Source organism: Rhinolophus ferrumequinum, chromosome 2 (assembly GCF_004115265.2).
Source record: "Rhinolophus ferrumequinum isolate MPI-CBG mRhiFer1 chromosome 2, mRhiFer1_v1.p, whole genome shotgun sequence".
Taxonomy (NCBI): Eukaryota; Metazoa; Chordata; class Mammalia; order Chiroptera; family Rhinolophidae; genus Rhinolophus; species Rhinolophus ferrumequinum.
In genome coordinates this window covers 60,368,112-60,390,880 of record NC_046285.1, presented here as the reverse complement: position 1 = coordinate 60,390,880, position 22,769 = coordinate 60,368,112, and the positions used below count along the sequence as shown (strand labels likewise).

Genomic DNA, 22,769 nt, shown 5'->3' with positions numbered 1-22,769 from the left:
CATGGGAGTACAGATGTTTCTTTGACATAGTGATTTCATTTCCTTTGGTTTTATACCCAGAGATGGGATTGCTGGATCATATAGTAGTTCTATTTTTAATTTTTTGAGGAACATTCATACTGTTTTCCATAATGGCTGTACCAATTTATATTCCTACCAACAGTATGCGAGTGTTCCCTTTTCTTTAGATCTTCACCAACACTTACTTGTTGTCTTTTTGATAATAGCCATCCTAACAGGTGTGAGGTGATATCTCCATGGTTTTGATTTTTATTTTCCTGGTGATTAGTGATGTTGGAGCATCTTTTCACGTACCTGTTGGCCATCTATATGTCTTTTTTGGAAAAATGTCTATTCAGATCCTCTGCCCATTTTTTTAATGTGGATGTTTTTGGTTTTTTTTTTTTTGGCATAGAGTTGTAAGAGTTCTTTATATATTTTGGATATTAACCTTCATCAGATAGATGGTTTTCAGATATTTTCTCCTATTCTATAGGTAGCCTTTTCCTTTTGTTGAATATTTTGTTTGCTCTGCAAAAGCTTTTTAGTTTGATTTAGTCCCATTTATTTATATTTGCTTTTGTTGCTTGTGTTTTTGGTGTCATACACAAAATGCTGTTGCTAAAACCTGTCAACAAACTTTTCCCCTATGTTTTCTTCTATGAGTTTTATGATTTCAGGTCTTATGTTTAAGTCTTTAATCCATTTAATCCATTTAATTTTTGTGAGTGGTATAAGATGGGGGTATAATTTATTCTTCTGCATGTGATCATCCAGTTTTCCCAACACCATTTATTGGGGAGAGTATTCTTTCCCCATTGATTATTCTTGGCTCTCTTGTCAAATACTAGTTGACCATATATGCAAGTGTTTATTTCTGAGCTCTCAATTCTGTTCCATTGGTTTATGTGTCTATTTTTATGCCAGTACCACACTGTTTTGACTACTGTAGCTTTGTAATATACTTTGAAATCAGGAAGTATGATGCCTCCAGCTTTGTTCTTCTTTCTCAAGATTGCTTTGGCTAATTGGGGTCAGTTGCAATTCTATATATTAACAATAAAATGTCTGAAAAAGTAATAAAACAATTCCATTTACAATAGCATCAAAAAGAATAAAGTACTCAGGAATAAGTTTAATCAAGGAGGTGAAAGATTTATACACTGAAAATTATAAGACAGTAATGAAATAAATTGAAGACACAAATAAATGGAAAGAGATCCCATGTTAATAGATAAATATCGTTAAAATGTCCATACTACCCAAAGCAATATATATAGATTCAGTGCAATCCCTATCAAAATCCCAATGACATTTTTCAGAAATAGAGTAAACAATCCTAAAATTTGTATGGAAACACCATAAATTAAATGTTTTTGTTGATATGGTCACTACCCGCTTAAAAGTTGTGGTGTCTTCTTTTTGCCTATATGATGTCAGAATTCCTTTGCGTGGCACCAGTCTGGACGCTGTGTACCATTTTGACTTAATCTCTAAGCACTCCCACTGCCATCCTCCCGGTTCATGCCTTTTGTGGACTCACATTCCCCCCACACACTGTGTACCTTTACATCTTCATATTTCTGCTTGTGCTTTTTTGTAGCCTGACAGACGCCTAGTTATCCATCCAGGCCAGATCTGACGTTCCTCTCTTTTCTGTAGCTGTCCCTGATGTCGCCCTAATAAACAAGGATTAAACTCTTCTTTATTTTGTTTCTATAGGGCTTTATTCATTTTTCTTTTCTAACATTTATCCGTTAAGAGTGAGTTTCTTCTTAGTCCTAGTCTGACTAGGCCATGAAGTCCTTGAAAGTAGGAAGCTTGACTTTTATTATTTTTGTTATTTTATTATTTTCTCCAGAGTATACTTTTAGTCACACAGAGTAGGTACTCAATATTTGGTAAAAGTTTAAAAATTATTTTTTGTATGATGATGAGTAGGGTAAGTAAAAGGAGTGGTTAGTAGGAGCAGTAGAGGATGAGTAATGAGTGGGGAATTTGAGGTGGTTGGTTGAAGAATGAGAGGTTGGTTCGAGGCAGGAAGAGGGCAAGAAAGGTGGGCAAGTGTGGCAGGCTGGTAGAAGTGGTGCAGACACGGAGGGCAGGAGGAATGCTCTATAGGCAATCTTCTGTAGTAGACTCCCTTGCTATGTTACTTAAGGTGGGCAAGGAACAGTTTAGATCAGTGAAGAAAGAATGACAGTTTTATTTTCCTGCTTGTGCTTCTCTGAGGTTCAGAGTGGATGTAGTACAACATCTTAATATGGGGCAGTTAGACTCTTTATACCTCTTTGTAAAACAGAGCTCCCCAATAACACGCAGTGGTTTTTTTCCTGCTTTCCTTATTTTTATGAGTTTTTTTTTTCCTTTCAAAGCTTAAGAATCTGCCTTTTTAATTTGTTTCTGTTTGTAAATGTTTTCTTTGCTTTTTAGGAAGAAGAAATTGCCTGATTCTTTTTCGCTCCATGGATCAGTTATGCGACATTCACTTTTGAAGGGGATTTCTGCTCAGATAGTGTCTGCAGCTGTAAGTATTTTGTTCTCTTCCCCCTGCTTTATAACCTGCGATGGCATAATGAAGCAGGAATGAGCGGAAAACAAAGCACAGCACTTCTCTTGGCCTGAGGCTTAAGAAAAATAGAATCTGGCTTCATGAGTTTTGTGTGATTATTTTTGACTCATAAGATCTGGCTACACATCTTGACATAGAAATTAGTGCAGCCATGAAATAAAGGTCTGCTCAGAGTCTCGGGTGTGCCTAAATGAAATATGGCAGCAAGCCTAAAAGAAACACTATCTGCCTTTTCTTCAAATTCCTTTTCAGTTTAGTTGCCATCGTGTATATTTGGTTGAGGTAGAGTATTTGTTTTTTTTAGTCTTTTCATATGGAGAAATGATTGTCCAGAATCTTTTACAACTGAGTTATTTTTTTCATAATTCACAAAGTCTTTTCATGTACCTTATTTCATTTACTCTTACAACTCTGAAAGTAGGGAAAGCCATATCCTATTTTCAAATGAGAAGGCAGGCTTAGAGAGGTGATATTAACTTGTCTTACATCATTGGGTTAGGAGATAGCAGAACAATTACTCAAAATTGGGTTTTCTGGGTCTCAGTCTCGTGTTCTTTGTTGTGAAATGGAGGTGGTATCGGTGAATGTGGCCAGTGTATAATGGCTGAAACAGAATACCTGTGGTCTCTTTTGAAAATGATTTAGAGCACTAGGTTAATGCAAAAACATTTAATAGTTCATCAAGATAATAGATGCTGATTCTGGTATGTTTTGTATGTAAAATAATCTTTGACCTCAAAGCCTATAGTTTTATGTAATTTTTCAATTTTAGTATAGTTTTTAAATTTTAGTTTTCTGAATTCAATATATACATTCTGTTTATAATATTATAATTAATAGTAATACTAATAACAGATTGATACCCCAAGAACTTTGATTTGTTTTTATGTTCTTTGCATGAAGTTTAATTGGTATTTTGCATATTCAATTGAGACAAAGTTTTGATTTTTCAGGAGGGTAAGAGATTGATACAGAAGTGGCATTATGACACCAAAACCACATTGCAGTTTTCAGGTTTATTAAAGAAAGCTCTTTTTGCAGATGCCAAAAGACAAAAAAAAAGGAAAGAAAGAAAGTAAGAAATAAGAAACAGAGAGAGAGAGGGAGGGAGAGGGAGAGTGAGAGAGAGAGAGAGAGAGCGCGCGCGAGAGCTAGAGCGAGAGGGAGAGAGAGGGAGAGAGAGGGAGAGAACAGGCAGGAGAGAGCGTTCTCTGTGGGCAATTGATATACCAGCTCATATATCATGAAGTCAATTTAAATAGAGAGATAGTCAAGCAAGGGAGGAAACCTGGGCAATTGTCCTTCCTCTTTTAGGTGGAGAGTAACTCATATTTGCTAGAATGGGAACCACCTGTTGAGGATTACATTTCCATGACGTTTTCTGAATTTAATCCTTATGTAGGTGATGAAATTCATTCCTTTCAAAATCAAAATGAACCAGAACAGTCATTTGACCCACCTGTGTAGTTTAAAAATATTTTGAATAATGGAGACTGAACTAAAACTCAGACACTGAACAATGATTAGATAAATCTGTTATTTAAAAGGATTTCTTCTCCCTCTTGAAAAGGAGGGAAAAATTCTAATAAATCCCAGAGTGTTTGCATTCTCTTCTTATTTCATTGCTATGGCTGAGCTCCTTTGGTATGTAAAATGAAAACTGCTTTTCCTGTGACAGTTTTCATCCTCTGCTTTCTTACTTTGGGATTACCAGCTCAATTTAAATCTTATGCTTTTCTGTGATGGTTGGTTTATGAACATGTAAAAACTAGTTATGTTTTTGGGTATATCTCCTGAATATTTGCTCAGTAATGCCTTCAGCCATGTGGACAGTGATGCTCGCAGGGCTGCCTCAGGCCTTGATCATCAGGGCTTTTGTCATCCGTACCTGGAGAACACTCGCGAAAGATGAACTTGTGGAGTTTGGATCCTCATTGTTTAATTTTGGAAGGCTCTTCAAAGTGATGTGACATGTGACTATATTTAAAATTAATTCAAATGAATTTTTAAATGACATTTGTCATTTGTATGATTACCTAAGATAAAAGAGATACCTTACCATAGTGTTTTTTTCAAAATGTGCCTAATGTGTAAGAATCTCCTGGGGTGCGTATTTCCTGGCACCACCCCAGACCTACTCACTTGGAATCTCTAGCTGGGTAGCATAGGGAGCTGCAGTTTAACAGTTATTCCGGTGATTCTAATACACACTGGCTTTTGAGAACCACGACCCCAAGATGTTGCAACATCAGTACTAAAATTCTGTAATCTCTAAAGTACTTCCCACATCTGTGGGTTTTTTTAGCTCTTCAAGTTAGTTGACTTCTGGTTTCATTATGCAGGTTCCATTTTGAATCTCCTTTATGACGTTCATCTGCTGTCTCATTTTTTTTTTTTCCTATCTGGGACACAAATCAATCATTTATCAAATATTTGTTGCATGCTTCATGATTGTGGAGCATTGTGCTAGGCAAGCTTTTATGCACACACACATATCCGCACAAAGCTGGGTGTGTCCTGCTGCCCAGGATCTTGTACGTAGTAGCCTTGCTATGTTTATTCCTTATTCCTTATTCCCATGCAGTGAAGAAAGTTTAAGTTAGTTCCCGGGAAGCTCTGTAAAACTGGGTAAAACAGATTCAGCCTTCCGAGAGATTATGATAACTAACTGACCATATCGCTAGGGACAGACATAGAAAAGAAATATAGACGAGATATAGAGAAAGAGCCTGGCCTAGGACCTGGAAGCCCTGAGTTTGAGACATAGTTCTACTATTTGCTGAATAATCTTAGGCAAGTCATTTAAGCTCTCTGAAATTTCTATTTTCTTAATCTGGAAAATCCTAACCCTACCTGTTTTATCTACCTCTCCCGGTTTGAAAATCAAGTAGTGTAATATATGTATGTGAAAGGTCTTTGCTAATACGGTGGTAATTATTGTAAGCCATTACTATTATTTAAAGCTATAGAAGCATCAAATAGATAGCCTTACTTTTACATGATACTTTACATTTAGTTTGATCCTCAGGACAACTCATTGAGATAGATAGGACAGTATATGCTATTTCCTTGAACAGATGAGGAGACTAATATCCAGAAGGGTTAGGTGATTTTCCCAAGGTGATGAAGTTACTGATAAGGAGCTGGAACTAGCACTTAATTTTTAATTTTCTTATGCTTGAGTACTGACTGAATATACCCTGCTCAGCTTTTATTGAGAGGTTATTGCATAATCTCCTGGATAAGAAGCTCCTACTTAGAGTAAGAATATCTTTAGCATATGTTTGCCTTTTTTAAAATCTTTATGTACTCCTTCCATTTTGACTCATACTATTTATGCTTTATTCACATTATTGAAAATGGAACCTCTTGCCTCTTTTTCTTTACATTTTCATTTATAATCAGTACCTCTCTTGAAGTATCTCTTGCTCTTTATATTTTGTTCGTATGCAAGTACATATACAACTTCTGTAGTTTCTCTTAGTTGGGAGCAAAAACGAAGGTTCTGCCTCTTGTCTGAATTGACTTGGATCAAAGTATATGTAAAGAGCAGCCTTATATCATTTTCCATTTTATAATGAGAGTATCTTTTCAAGTACTTTTTTTGTTCTAAATTTCATTTAGGACAAAGTAGATGCTGGCTTGCCTACAGCAATTGTAAGTATACTTTAAATAATCCTTTAAAGGTAAGCTTTTTATTTGATTGGGGTTTTTTTTTAACATTTATTCTTCTAATGTTTAAAGTAATTACATAAATTATTGTGATAATAAATTTATAAGTCTTTTATTGCCAGTAATCAGGTTTAAAATTTATCCATGTTGAATGTTCTCTTTCTAGTGTATTGTTATTCTCAGGCTGTTGTTTGGGAAGTATATAATGGAATAATGATTAGCACTTTCCAGGTTTATTTGTATATGGTTCTACACTGGCCAAGTAAATTTGCTCCTTCTGAGATTTGGCTTCCCTTTGGTTATAGGGAGTGGAAAATAGTATTTGGTAAAATCACTTTGTGGTAAATGGTACATTTAACAGCTTTGAACTCTATTGCCAAGCTGGCTAAGTCAATCTGTGGAGTGATTATAGAGAACTGGGGCATGTTGGAAGCACACTAGTGCCCTCTTTTCCCGACTACTTCTAGCTGCCTCCTGTAGCTTTCTTATTAGTTAGTTAATTGGTGAGGAAGTTGGCTGAATTTTGAGCATTTCTGGTGCCTTTTGGCTCTTGGGACTAAACTAGAGAAGAGCTTTCTAATCCCTTCTCCACACCTCATAGGAGGTTCTTGGTTGGGTAGCATAAGTGCCTCTTACTTTGTCTGGACCCTTGAGTTTTTAAAAAATTGCTTTAGAGGAAGGTAAGTGTCATGTTTTTGTCTATAATGTTGAACACATGGTATTTTGATATTGTTACCCTCAGACTAAATTTAGAGGGATTCCCAGAAATAAACTGTCCTGCGTTTCATTTCTCATTTTGCTTCCTAGATGAAATTATCCTTATTTGTAATAGTTGGTATGTCATCTGGTGCCTAAAGAAGGAAGACCAGCAAATTCAACTCTGCTTATTTCAAGATCCTTGATGTAATATCTTAAAATATAATCTCCCCTTTTGTTCTCAGGCAGTATCCAGTCTGATAGCAGTGGGTACATCTCATGGATTGGCCTTAATATTTGGTAAATTTTCTAAATACTTTATTTTAAATATTAAGTATCCTTTTGGGTTTTATAATGTCTTTTAATCATAGTTTATATTGTGAACTTTATTTTCCTGGAAAGGACTTGAAAAGTAGCAGTCAATATTTTTGTAGTTAAAAATTACTTGACTCAGATTCATTTTGTTTCTTGTTGCAAGTTTTATTTATGAATTTATAAGCTATCATATCTGTTGACTCTCTGCAGACCTAGACAAAAAGAATATAAGAAAGGGTTGTCATCTTGTCTGCCTCCACTTGGTGGTGGTTTTTGATCCTAAATCATATCCGAGTAATAGGTATTCTAGAAGATCTTTAGGAAAGAGGTTTCCAGGCATTCTCAATAATTTTCTCTCACTGTCAATAAACTCTTTTTTCATTTCCACTGAAATCCCTGTAATTTGAAAAAAGTTTTTAGTGCATAATCACATTTTTCTTGGTTGAGAAGATAATTAATTTCATTTGTATGGTAGAGGTTAGTCTTAAGTATTTTTTCGTTTTTTTCTATCTGAGACTAAATAACCCTAGTCTTTGGTTTTGAATTCAATACTATGACCAGAATATTTTGTTCTGTTTTTTTATTTAAAAACTATTAGATAATATTTTTCTGTCATTTTTGTGTTCTTCTCTGGATCTTAAGTCTTTTTCATCTCTCTTAAATGGAATTCCTGATGATAATGTATTTCATTAAGGAATCTACAGGGTATCGTATAAGGATTACCTGGGAATACTTTAACAGCAGAACCACAATTTGACCTTCGTGGGCATTGCATGTTTATTTACCATAGTGGTTATTTTTCCCTTGTTTTAGAGCAATATGACTTCCTGTTTATAAAATTTTTTGTTATGCCAAAAGCCTTATTTATTCATGTGGTTTTCACACCTAGTCTTTTCAAAGGTGATTGATTTAAATAAAAGAGTTTTATTGGTTGGAGATGACAAGAATGGAAATAAAAATGCAATTCTCCAGAGAACTATAGAATTGATTCTTTAAATAATTTTTTTTTATTCCCAAATTGAGATGTGTTTCTAATAGGAAACTTAGAAAACATAGATAAGCAGAAGGTTGAAATATAAAATACCAAATTCTCCCATGCAGGAATAGTCCCTAATATTTTTGTATTGCCTTCCTATCTGTGTGTGTGTGTGTGTGTGTGTGTGTGTGTGTGTGTGTGTGTGTATACATCCATATACCAATATGGGATCATATAATTTGTAACCTGCTTTTTCATTATAATGATCGTCTTTCCATATAATTATATATTTATCTGTAGCATCATTTTTAATGGCTACATAGTATTTTTTTAAAAATGGACTCACCATAATTTACTTAATCATTTCCTACTATAAGATATTTAGGTTGTTTCTAAACAAATAGGATAGTAATGGACATCTTTGTTACTACATTTTTGTGCACATGATTATTTCATTAGGACAGATTTGTAAAAGTGGATTTCCCTGGGTTAGGGTGTGAACATTTTAACCACTTCTGATGTGTATTGCCTAATTACCTTCTAGAAAGTTTTACCAGCTTGCTCTCCTGTCAGGTGTAGGAATGCTTGTTTTTCCTATGGCTCCATACTTAGTATTGGATTGATAGAATTTGGGGAAAGGGTCTTAAAAGGTCTTCTAGTGCATCCCGTTATTTTACATATGAGGTGATTGAGAACCAGAGAGGTTGAGTGACATATACGGAGCCAAGGTTAGAATCAGGAATATGGAATCCTAGATCAGTGATTTCCACCACTCTGGGCAATTCTCCTATCCTGAGAGAAAAGGAGACAAATTCCAAGATATATGAAGTAAAGAATATATGAACACTAAGTAAAGTGAAGTAAAGAACACTAAGGTGAATGGGGATAGAATATAATGCATGTTTATCTGGCAGCAGAGTGCATGTTGAGTTTTTGTTCCTACTTACCATTACTCACTTTTCCTCAACTCTGCTTTAACATTCCCTCCTTACCATGAGGTTATAAGAATATGTGCCTGCTTGTAATCAAACCCATGTAGAGCTTACTGCAACAAATTAAAATGAATGTACTCAAAATAAAAACTAACAGAGGAGAAAAAGAGCACATTATCTTTTGCTATTGTCTCCTTACTTTCCTTGGGCTTGCCTCCTAATTTTCTTTAGATCCTAGCAGCTTTCTTGTAGATATGATGAAATAGTTATCTTTCATTATAGTCTCATGGAAAAGAAAGTATATGCCAAAGTGAACATTTTGAGAAAGACTCTTAAAATTCTGGTTATGCTTTGAGTTTAATCATACAGTTACTCAGTTTTACTCATTATTTTTGTAGGAATCAGATATTTGGACAATGAGTTTTAACAAATGAACTAAAATTTTCTTGAAAGCCAGCTACAAATGGCAGAGTAATAATACTATGAAGTGTCTAGATTAGAGATCTGGGTTAAATCTGATCTCTTTTAAACATCTTCATTGACCATAGGGAAAAGTGTAGAGGGAAGAACTACACTTGTTTAAGTACCAGTAGATTCCCCTTTGGAATGAAGGCCTGGGTCATTAAAATAGTAATCATTATAAGCTTCATAAAGGTTGATGTATGTTGCCTATTTTTATGGAATTATAGACATGTGATATTTATTGTGTGCCTTGGTTCTTATCTATATATAGGATCTCAAAAATTCAAATCTTAATTAAGATGTTTCCCTATCCCAAGGCCCTTAGTTTTTCCGTTTTTTAGGTTGTTAGCATACTTTAGTAGATTGTCTTTTTGAAATTGTTTTTGTTTCTATCAAACTTAATGGGCTTGGATTTACTTACTGTGATGTGACTTGAATATTATGCCTTTCCTTTTTCCCCATAACCAATACCTAAATATAATTGTAAACGCTAGACATCCCTTAATCACATTTAGTATCATTACTACAGATAAAGTTTGTCACTTAAGCTCTTGAAATTTCACCTGTCTTTTCTTTGAACTTGTGAACTGATTTCTTGCTTTTCTCTCTTTTAATCTTTTCTCCATGGATTCAAAGGAAAAGGTATAGTAATTTGGTTTGCATGAGTGACTCTTTCTTTTGACCTTTTTTAATGTTGAAAGAGAATGCTGTCAATTAGTGCCCTCTTATGAAATGCATATAGAAGAAAACCAGCTAATTGAAAGATGGGGTAAAGCAGGGAATTGTTAAAAATGATACATTTATGCATACTTTCAGTGTTTTAATTGAAAACATATAAATATTCATGTTCCCCTTAATCTTTTGATATAGTCCAAAGCCTTTACTTTGAGTTTGTATCTGCCAGTTAGAGGTCTGGGGCATCTTTTTTGGCATTAACTACATCAATAATGGGCAATGTAAAATTTATACTTTTAATTTTTAAAAATAGACATAAAACCTTAAGCACCTGTGAATTAATCAAGGAGTGCAAAATACTAGATTTTCACAAAATTTTCTTCAGTCTTCCACAGTTGTCTTGTCCAAACCTTATTTCATGAATGTTTTTCAAAGCACTTGATCTTTACCAAGTTTTTCTAAAGCATTCATGTAGTTTTCATAGAAACAACAGCCCTTTCTTTTTCACTCTATTTCATCAGTTCAAGTATTGTTAATTAGGTTTTTAAAGTACAACGATATTACAGTGGCATGAACAGGTTTGGGAATGAACACAAACTGATTCTTTGTAAACATTAGCATTCTAGAAAATAGCCAGTTAGCCATGGGGATTCAGTGTGTCCTGGGTTTCAGTCAGTAAACTTTACATAGGGAATGAGAACTTTCATTCTGTGTGTTGGTTATATGGAAATCAGGTGGAAGAGTTTTTGTTATTTTATTACTATACAAAAATATTTCTTAATATCTCTGCTTCTCTTTTGTTCTTAGAGGATATTGTATATGCTCAAAGTGTAAGAAAAGAGCAATATTGAAGAATGGTGACTATTAGCAATAAAAGTAGAGCTCTACACACAGAATTAAATTTGACTCCTTCTAGGATCTAGGTATTTCCTACTTTGATGGTCTTTAAGAACTAGTTAAAACAAATTTCGATGAAGAAATAGAAGATTGGGTTAATTTTGGTATATGGATAAAGAGAAAAAATCCTTGAAATATGGTCAAATTCAGATTTTATAGCTATGATAGACTCTTTGTCTTATTTGTGACTTTTTATTGCTGTTCAGAACATTACTCTTAAGCGCAGAATATGCTGAAGAGATCTATTCTAAGCAATAGATTTGAAAAATACACTAGTAAAAGAAATAGGTATAATCCATTGCTGTGTCAAATAGATGTGCTTTTTGTGATATCTGGCTTTCGACTTAATCAACTGGTGAGCTATTTATTGTTGTTAATCTCTTGCATTTGTACCATTTTGTAGTTTTCAAATTTTTATAGGCATTTTCTTAAGTGGTATGTCAATTCTGTGAAGTTTATAGGAAAAATGATGGTCTCATTTCTTAGTATTTCTTGCCCAGATTAATTTGCTTTATAAGGACCCACTCCAATTTTTTTTAAAAAAAACTAAGTTGACAATGTCAACCAAATGTGATATGTGTGACTTTGTAAATGTACTACTGTACTACTAATTTAATCCCTTTTTCCAAACGACAGACAAAGGAAACTTCAGAGAGTAGGGGGAGAACAGAATTTTTCCTTTTAAATTAATGAGATCAAGAACCCCCTCTGAGGAGTAGAATGTGGAGAGAGCTCTGATTTTCACCTTTCTTGCTTCTGTCCATGTTCTTTTGTCCTTTCCATATAACTATGGAACTTAAGTGTTTGGAAGACATTTTATTTTTATTTTCATCGAGTACCTTTCCCCAGAATTGTCCTGAATTATCTGGAATACAGAATGTTTAGTTACTCTAGCAAAGAAACCTCTCCAGTAAGACTCTGCTTTATTTTTTCTACAGAAATCTACCTTTTCTGAATTTATTCTAAATTGCATAATAGCAAGTTTGTTAATATGGTATCATGAAAATAGAATGTATAAAGACAGCAATAAGAATTGATAAATATCTTTTGGAGTTAAAACAGATTATACACTGTGCATCACCTCGTAGCCATGCTACTTTATAAAGGGATATTATGAAAATAGTAAATACGTTGTAACAATCAAGAAAAAAGCTGAGAGTATTTTCATTAACACTGTCTTGTGGGATGTAAATTTAATACATGTTTCAGGAATGACCAGCGTTGATAATTTGGTTCCTTGTCTTAGCTAATTTTTAATACATGGGACCCACAGTCAGGAAAGCAGAGTCATGTTTGTTTTTAATCTAGACGTTAGATATGTTTTTTTCCTTTTCTCTTTCCTTTTCTTAATGGTACCCTTATTCTCTATTTTGTCATAATCTTTAATTCTCTTATTCTTGTGCTCGCTTCGGCAGCACATATACTAATTCTCTTATTCTTACTTTTCCTGAGTGATAAGAATACTTAGTCTAATTTAAAGTATGAACTTTGTTCATTCGGAAAACAGTAGTGATTGTCTCTCTAAGTAACAGCTCAGAACTGTATAAAGTTTGGAACTCAAAGCAGGAATTACAAAAGGGTCACAGCAGGGCACCCTTCAGACATTATTCTGTCCCTGGAAGCCAGGCAGCCCAGATTTGAGCCTTCTTTGTGTGGCTGGTATGGAACTTCTGCCATTGTCCTCTTTCAGTCCACCCACTGCCTACACGCATGCCCCTCAGTAGTGCTATGTATACTTGTAGAACACTGTTGTCCAACCGTTGTATCTTGACAGTTTGCAAAATAAGGTACGTACATGGCTAATCTGCTAACTGCATAAGGCATCCCTGACAAAATAAGGATCATGGGAAACACCATTTTTTGCAGGCAGGTTCAGTAAAGCAAAATAAAATGTGATATCATATTTAGAGTCAGAAAAATAGAATAAAGGAAATTTTAATAATTTGAATTAAACTGGGGGAAGGAGGAAAAAGTGTGTAAATAAGCAAAAAAGGAAAAAATCTGTAATTATAATAATGCTAGATGTGAACAAAGATAATGCTTTTCAAATACATCAGACCTTGTATATTTGTGAATTTTACTCCTATATGAATGTTCCTCTTGGAAGGCTAAAATCTGAAATGATTTCAGTACGTGTCAAGTATTTTCTGTGTGCCAGATACCATACAGCTATCAGTTGTGTCAGAATTCCTTGGGGAGGTGGAGATTACTGTTTGAGGATTTACATAATATTATTCCCTAGACCTGAGAACGAATGTTTTTAGGCTCTTTCTGATAACGAGATTTACTCGTATAGAAGGAAGATTTGCAAATGTGGAAGCTATTCAGATGATTGTCAGATGCCTCTGAGTGTAAGCTACCATGCTAGGGGACCTTAGAGACGTCTTAGGTAATAGTGGAAGAAAGACATAGTTATCTCCAAAAAGTAGTATGTAGATAGTGTTAAGAAAACAAAATTCAGCTGAGTAAATTTTAAAGATCTTATTGGCTTTATTCAATGATTCATGCCTCAGGCAGCATCCCATCTAGCAGATAGGAAGGAGTTCGGAGAAGCTATACAGAATGAAAAACTTTTATAGGCAAAAGGGAATGGGACGAGAAAGTAACACTAGCTAAAAGCTAACATTCCCTTTAGGGGATGACGGGTCATCAGGCAGGTTAGCTAACTAATTGTCTACTGACCAGGCAATTCCTGATTGACTGGTTTAAGATTCCATTCCTGGGAGAGGCCAAAACTATAATGAAGTTAAGTATCAAGTCTCAGTTTGGTGATATGGGACTTAGCAAAAGTGACTCCATTTTGGATCTGTTGTCCTGTTTTTAACAATAGGTAAGGGAGGCGCAAACAATTACCGGTCAGTTCAGAGAACTCCAGATTGGTGCAGTATGGTGGGTTTATTTATTTTCCCCTCTAAACAGTTAAATTTTGGAGGCATGCCTTCTTATAAATTTTTTATTTCATTGTTTTCAAGTGGATCCGATAATGAATGCTATACAAAATAAGCATTGCTTAGGAGAAGCCCTAGAGGAATTTCTTTTAATTATTAGATAATAAAGTTTAATAAATAATTGAGTGCCTCCTGGAGAAATCAAAGGTGATTAAAGCAAGATCCTTGCCCTTAAATAATTTAATCTAGTAGAGTTGAGTTATTTGCTTTTTGCATATCAAGTGTTGATGCTTGAAATAATTTTCTTAAGTAGTTTAAATGTTTAATTGTATTTGTACTGTTAATTTGCCTAGTAAAGCTTTTGTCATGAATAATATAAATGTAAATTTCAATCAAATTCTAAATTAATAAATTTTGATTTTTGAAGTTTTAGAGGTACTTTAAAGATGGTATTTCCTGTAACTTTGCATCCTAAAGATAGCAAGAAATACAGTGCTAGAATGAGAGAGATAAAAGATGGTTTATTCAAGGAGATACAGATTTCTTATGGATTTTTTCACTTATCATTAGCAAGTTTTGTATTATGCTTCCTTGTACGTATTGTTTTTTTTCTGCATTGTAATTCAGTGCCCAGCCTCTAGTAGGTGCTTAATACATATATTTTAAAATGAATGTGACTTCATCATTGATTCTTCTGATTCCTGCTACCTCCCAAGTTTTTGGAAAAAAAGTCTATATATTTACTCCTTCCTTTTCTTTCACTTGATTCGACAAACTACTTTCTTTAGATCAGAATCAAGCTCTGCGACTCTGCCTGGGTAGCACTAGTGTTGGAGGCCAGTATGGAGCCATCTCCGCCCTCAGTATTAACAACGACTGCTCAAGACTTCTCTGTGGCTTTGCTAAAGGACAGGTAAATGTGCATGTTATTCTATCCATAAGATAATATTAAAATCAATGTTAGAAAAACGGGTATCTCTAGATCTATTATCTTGAAGACCAAAATGCATGTTATAAAGTGACATGTCTTTAGAGATAAACTGAGATTACTCAGTCTGACTTTTGTTCAAATTTTTAAATAATTGTTATTGATTGAGCCAGAGTATGAGATTTAAAAAAAAAAATTGAGGTATAATTTATATATTAATTTCAGGTGTACAATATAATGATTTAATATTTGTATATACTGTGAAATAGCACCACACTAAGTCTATTTACCACCTGTCACCATACAAAATTGCATAATATTTTTTCTTGTGATGAGAACTTTTAAGATTAACTCTCTTAGCAACTTTCAAACATGCAATACAGTATGATTGACTTGAGTCATCATCTGTACATTACATCCCCAGGACTTCTATATTTTATAACTGGAAATTTGCACCTCTTGACCCCCTTCACCCATTTCACCCAACCCTCAAGCCCCCTCCCTTCTGACAACCACCAATCTGTTCTCTGTATCTATGAGTTTTGTTTTGTTTGTTCATTTGTTTTGTTTTTTAGATTGTACATATAAGTGAAACCATATGGTATTGGTCTGATTTACTTAGCATAAATACCCTCAAGTATCATCCATGTTACAAATGGCAAGATTTCCTTTTATTTTTTTATGGTTTAGTAGTAGTAGTCTGTTGTGTGTATGTGTGATATATATATATATATATATATATATATATATATATACACACACACATACATATCTATATCTATCTATCTATCATCTCGCATCTTCTTTATCCATTCATCCACTGAAGGACACAGGTTGTTTCCATATTTCAGCTAGTATAAATAATTACTATAATGAACATGGGGTTGCAGATATCTTTTTGAGTTAGTGTTTTCATTTTCTTGGAATAAATTCCCAGAAGTGGAATTGCTGAATCACATAGTAGTTCTATTTTTAATTTTTTTAGAAACCTCCATAATATTTATATTTTTACCATAGTGGCTGCACCGATTTACATTCCCACCAACAGTGCACGAGGGTTCTGTTTCTCCACATCCTTGCCAACATTTGTTATTACTTGTCTTTTGATCATAGCCATTCTATAATAACATGTGTGAGGGGATACCTTCATTGTGGTTTTGATTTGCATTTCCCTGATGATTAGTGACATTGAGCATCTTTTCATTTGCCTGTTGGCCATTTGTATGTTTTCTTTGGAAAAATAGCTATTCAGATCCCCTGCTTATTTTTTAGTCTTATTTTTATTTTATTTTTCTTACTGTTGTGTAGTATGAGTTCTTCATATATTTTGGATATTAACCTATTCTCAGATATAGGATTTGCAAATATTTTCTCCTATTCAGTATGTTGCCTTTTCATTTTGTTGATGTAATCCCACTTGTTTATTTTTGCTTTTGGAATCAGATTCAAAAATGTATTGCCAAAACACAAGTCATGGAACTTACTGCCTATGTTTTCTTCCAGGAGTCTTACGGTTTCAATTTTTTGTTCAAGTCTAATCCATTTTGAGTTAACTTTTTTGTATGGTGTAAGATACTGGTCCAGTTTCATTCGTTTTGCCTGTGGCTGTCCAGTTTTCCCAGCACAATTGATTGAAAAGCCTGTCCTTTCTCCATTGTATATTCTTGGCTCCTGTGTCATAAATTAATTGACCATATATGTGTGGGCTTATTTCTGGGCTCTCTGTTTTGTTCCATTGATTTATGTGTCTGTTTTTATGCCAGTACCATATAGTTTTGATTACTGTAGCTTTGTAATATAGTTTGAAATCGGGGAGTATGATGCTTTCAGCTTTGTTCTTTTTTCTCAAGATTGTTTTGGCTATTTTGGTCTTTTATGGTTCCATACAAATTTTAGGATTGTTTGTTCTATTTCCTTGAGAAATGTCATTAGAATTTTGATAGGAATTACATTGAATCTGTAGACTGCTTTCGGTAATATGGACATTTTAACAATATTAATTCTTCTAATCTGTAAGCTCAGAATATCTTTCCATTTATTTGCGTTGTTTTCAATGTCTTTCATCAGTGTCTTATAGTTTTTAATGTATAGGTCTCTTTCACCTCCTTGGTTAAATTTAATCCTAGGTATTTTATTTTTGCAATTGTAAATAGGATTGCTTTCTTAATTTTTATTTCTTAATAGTTCGTTGTTAGTGTATAGAAACACAACAGATTTTTGTATATTGATTTTGTACCCTGCAACTTTACTGAATTTGTTTATTCTACTAGTTTTTTGTGGAATGTTTAGTGTTTTCTGTATATATAAATATATTGTCCACGAATAATGACAGTTTTACTTCTCCCTTTCCAATTTGGATGCCTTTTATTTTTTTGCCTAATTGCTCTGGCTAGGACTTCCAATACTACGTTGAATAAAAGTGGCAAGAGTGTTTATGCTTGTCTTGTTCCTGATCTTAGAGGAAAAGCTTTCAGCTTTTCACAGTTGAGTATGATGTTAGTCATATATAGCCTTTATTCTGTTGAGGTATGCTGCCTCTCTACCCACTTTATTGAGAGTCTTTATCATAAATGGATGTTGAATTTTGTTAAATTATTTTCTGTATTTATTGAGATGATCATATGATTTTTGTTCTTTATTTTTTAAATGTATTGGATCATGTTGATCCTTGGATCCCTGGAATGAATTCTACTTGGTCATGGTGTATGACCCTTTTAATGTTTTGTTGAATTGATCTGTTTAACATTTTGTAGAGGATTTTTGCATCTATGTTCATCAATGACATTGGCCTGTAATTTTCTGTGTTTTTTTTTTTTTTTTTTTTTTTTTTGGTGTTCTTGTCTTGTTTTGGTATCAGGGTAATGCTGGCCTCATAAAATGAGTTTGGAAATGTTACCTCCTCTTCAGTTTTATCAAAGAGTTCAAAAAGGATAGAACTTTCATATTAAATCTTCTTTAAATGTTTGGTAGAATTCACCATTGAGGCTATCTTGTCCTGGAATTTTGTTTGTTGTGAAGTTTTTGACTATTGAATCAATCTCCCTACTAGTATTGGTCTATTCATATTTTCTATTTCTTCATGATTTAGTCTTGGAAGATTATATGTTTCTAGGAATTTATCCATTTTTTCTAGGTGGTCCAATTTGTTGGTATTTAATTATTCATAGTAATCTCTTATGATCCTTTGTATTTCTGTGGTATCAGTTGTAACTTCATTCATTTCTGATTTTTTTATCTGAGCGCTCTCTCTTTTTTTCTAGCTAAGCGTTTGTCAATTTTGTTTATCTTTTCAAAGAAGTAGCTTTTAGTTACATTATCTTTTCTGTTGTCTTTTTAGTCTCTATTTTACTTACTTCTGCTTGATCTTTATTATTTCCTTCCTCCTACTAACTTGGGGCTTTGTCTTTTCCTCTTTTCCAGTTCCTTTAGGTTTAAAGTTACATTGTTTATTTGAGATTTTTTTTGTTTGTTTCTTGAGATAGGCATGTATTGCTGTGAACTTCCTTCTTAGAATAGCTTTTGTTGCATCCCATAGATTTTGGTATGTTGTACCATTTTCATTTGTCACAAGGTATTTTTTCCATTTCTCCTTTGAGTTCTTCGTTGACCAGTTGGTTATTCATTAGCATGTTGTTCATTCTTCACATATTTACAATTTTTTTCAGTTGTTTGCTTTCTAGTTTTACACCATTGTGGTAGGAATAGATGCTTGATATGACTTCAGTCTTTTTATATTTATTGACAACTTGTTTTGTGACCTAACACATGATTTATCCTGGAGAATGTTCCATGTGTACTTGAGATGAATGTGTGTATTCTGCTTTTTGATAGACTGTTTTCTGTGTATCTCTTCAGTGTATCTGGTCTAATGTGTCATTTAAGACCCATTTAAGGCCCCAAATAACCAAAAAATAAGTTTCCTTATTTTTTTCTGTCTCATGATCTAGCCATTGATGTAAGTGGGCTATTAAAGTCCCCTACTATTATATTGCTGTCAATTTCTCCCTTTAGGTCTGTTAAAATTTATTTTTATATACAGAGGGTGCTAAAGAAATGTATACACATTTTAAGAAAGGAAAAAACTATTGAAATGGTAATACTCAATATATACTGATAACAAAAGGTGAATACAAGTCACATTTAACTTCTGCAATTGCAAGACGTGCTCAAAGTGGTTACCATCAGCGTCCAGACACTTCTGATTATGGCGAACTACTGCTTGAGCAACGTTGACCAAAGTGTCCACTTGTATACATATTTTTGGCACCCCTGGCGTTTAGGTGCTCCTATGTTGGGTTCATAAATATTTACAAACGTTTATTTTGTTGGATTGAACCCTTTATCATTATGTAATACCCATATTTGTCTTTTATTACAGACTGTTTTGTCTGATAAAAGTGTTGTTATCTCAGCTTTCTTTTGGTTTTCATTTGCATGAAACATCTTTTTCTATTCCCTTCACTTTCATTCTGTGTGTGTCCTGATAGCTGAAGTGAGTCTCTTGTATTCACCATATAGACGGGTTTTAATTCATTCAGCCACTTCTATGTCTTTTGTTTGGAGAATTTATTCCACTTTCATTTAAAGTAATTATTGATAGCTGTGTACTTATTACCATTTTGTTGATTGTTTTCCTGGCTGTTTTGTTGTTCTTTTTGTTCCTTCTTTTCTTGCTTGTTTTCCTTGTGGTTTGATGACTTTACTGTTATGCTTAGATTCCTTTCTCATTATATTTTGTGTATCTACTGTAGCTTTTTGCTTTGTGTTTACTATGATGTTCACAGATAATATATATATTGTAATCAATCTTGCCCTAGCTCTTGGTCGCCTCTTGAACCTTTGTGATTGTCTGCACAGTCTGATTTATTCTTATTAGGGGCCAGTTTTTGAGGATTTGCCAACATCTGTCAGTGTTACAAAGGGAGGGATCCCAGTCAGCACCCAGTTTCAGGCTGATTGGAAACCAGACCCTCCAGCAGTATTTAAAGAATGCAAATATATACAGTCCTTCGGGACAGCAATTGTAAACCCTGCAGGCCTCCAGACCAGGCACTCTGGAGATGTCCCCTTGGGCGTTTTTCTCATCTTGTGAATTATACATCACTAGTTAGTTCGGTAGTAAGCCTTCCCTATAATTTTTATCAGCGCTAAAGAAGTGGACTCATTAAAGAAATTTATTTTACCTATCAGTATAAAAACATTTCAAATCTAAAGAGAAAAGCAGATTGGGCAGGATGAGGGGTACATGAAGATGGAATGAGAGCCCCATGCTTTCATGGACCTGCAGCCTTTAGTTACGTTTTAACTTTATAGTTCTTTGCCTGCAATGTTTATAGACCAGCAATAGGTTTTTTCAGCCAGAAGGTAGGATACTTAAGCCCAAAACAGAGCAATAAATTTGTTTTCTAAAGCATTTAGTTGTCTTACAGATCACTATGTGGGATTTGGCCAGTGGAAAACTTCTAAGATCAATAACAGATGCTCATCCTCCAGGAACAGCAATATTGCATATTAAGGTAATATTTTTGTTTGCTTTTTCTACTAATTTTTTTATTATGTCTATGTATCCATTTTTAAGTAGATTTTGTTCTAAACAGAATCATTGAAAATGAATTGTCTTTTATTTGACGAGCCCAACAAAACGTTTTCCTCAGTGAAAAATAGAGATGGAGTAGCACGGTAACATTCAGCTGCAAGCTGTATTGAAGTCTGTTAGATACAGCAGCAACAAGAGTAAATTGACAGGATCCTAGATGAGAGGTTGATAGCAAAGATAGGCATGAAACTCATGTGAAGATTTTAAAGAGTTTTGTTTTTTTTTTTTAAGCTTTTGTTTAGTCTACCAAGATTTTATTGCTGAGATTGTGTGCTTGGTCATACTTTGCTGGGAGTTACCTGAGGTTCAAGGCACCAATGTGAAAGAACCAAGGTTTGCATTATGTTTAGAAATGAATCTGTTGGTTTATTTTCTTTCAGGCCTCTAGAGGAAACACATTACGATTTGAGTCTTGGCTTTCTCCTTACAGGCCTGAAAAAAATAAACCAACTTAGATTTTATTTATAAATACAATGTGAACCTTGGTTTTTGTATGCTGTTAAGCTCATGTTCAGAAGCATAAAAGGTAAAGGACTATAACTAGGGAAGTCTAAAATTAGATTTTCTAGATTTTAATCATGTACACATTTGGTTGCTTAGCTGTGCAGGCCCCTCTTACCCATACATATGCTTTTTAAAGTCTGCAAGCATCTGGAGTTTGTGTGTCTGTATCTAGGTTAGTTACATAAAAGTCTTTTGACAAAGCAGCATTGAAGCGTTTAGCAACAATGAAAACAACCAAGACAAGTAAAACTAGAGAGAATTTCTTCTTTTTCTGAACATCATGGCAGTTTATCTTGACCTCTTTTCATATGATATGTGCCAACTTCTAATATGTTATAATTAGTTGTGTTTATGTTTTATCTCCTTTAATAGATTAAGATCTTTGAAACCAGAATCTGTTTCTTATTTATTTTTGTGTGTTATGCATAGTAGCTGCTCAATAAATGGTTGAAGGAATAACGAGTTGGTGGTGTTTATAAAAGGCCAGTCCATTTGCAGGAAAAGCATCATCTTTGGGAGAAACAATAGGAAATAGAAGTGAAAAGGCAGAGAGAAAAGAGAAGAACGCCATGAAGGTTAAAAGCATGGTAGTAGTATCATTGTGTTGCTTGGGAATGGTGGTCCAGGGGGTGCGTACAGACACTGTGACATTGGAGAAAGGCGCAGCAAGAAGTATACGGGATGGACTACTTCTGAGGTCTTGGATTGACAGCAGCCCCATGCACTTCAGTCCTCTTCCTCGTTGTTCTCCAAACTTAACCCTACAGCCCATCGGTATCAGTTTGGGCTTGCATTCTTCATATATACATTTACACACACGTATATACATGCATACTTAAAAATTATGTAAATATACTACTGTCCTAATATTTAAGTACATTGTAAAACATATACATAAGAAGTAGAAAATTAATAAATAAAAATATGAGTCCTGTTATTTTTCCTGCACTCCGAGGTATATGCCTCCCACTTTGGCAACTGCTCAGCGGAGCTTTGAGAGCAAAGGTGTGGGACTTCTTTACTGTGCCTGTGTGTGGGGCTGAGGAAGAATAATTTTACAGTAGCCTCCTGTACCTCAGTTACCCCTGATGAAGAGCACGAAGCCAGGCCATTTAGGGATGGTTCACCAACCATTGGGGTTAGGGAGACGAGTCACTGTCAGTGATACAAGTTAAGTTACTCAGTTCCGTGTCTTACAATATCCACATTGACTATACCTCATAAGCCCTTAGGACAATCTGTCATTGTGAACATTATTATTTTGAGTTTTCCAGGGGGGTACATAATAATAACTGAAGTATATTCAGTTGAAAAAGATCAAGGAGGCAGCACATTTTAGGAAGAATTACACAAAAAGATAAACTATTTTAAGTATAGTGGCTTAACTTTTCAGTTATTCAGAAAACATATTCAGGCAAGTTTATTCCTCCAAGATACCACATATCTTTTATTGTGTCTTTATTTTTGAAAACTAGGCAACTGCAAATATATCCAAAGTATTCTATTCACTTTAATAGCAAATTAGAAAAAGTTAATGTAAGAACCCAAGTAGAGAACTTTAGGGCTCTTATGAGTCATAGTTTGTATTTTTCTTTTATCCTGGTGGTTTTGCTTTCTTAAAGCCGCAGTTTTTTAAAGCTAATTGAGCCACTTTTG

The 22,769-nt window shown here is 34.2% G+C and overlaps 1 protein-coding gene across 5 annotated transcripts in view; it reads left to right on the top strand.

The window, feature by feature from the left end:
• The window catches only part of VPS8 (VPS8 subunit of CORVET complex), a 253,883-nt gene that overhangs the window by 38,067 nt on the left and 193,047 nt on the right, over nucleotides 1-22,769 (top strand). For 4 of the 5 annotated variants that reach the window (XM_033091442.1, XM_033091415.1, XM_033091423.1 and 1 more), the window contains 6 exons: nucleotides 2,434-2,527; nucleotides 6,197-6,229; nucleotides 7,186-7,240; nucleotides 10,262-10,267; nucleotides 14,874-14,998; nucleotides 20,443-20,529. In XM_033091442.1, coding sequence (XP_032947333.1) covers nucleotides 2,434-2,527; nucleotides 6,197-6,229; nucleotides 7,186-7,240; nucleotides 10,262-10,267; nucleotides 14,874-14,998; nucleotides 20,443-20,529 — 400 coding nt within the window. The remainder of the gene's footprint in view (nucleotides 1-2,433; nucleotides 2,528-6,196; nucleotides 6,230-7,185; nucleotides 7,241-10,261; nucleotides 10,268-14,873; nucleotides 14,999-20,442; nucleotides 20,530-22,769) is intronic. The other variant, XM_033091449.1, reaches the window with a different exon arrangement.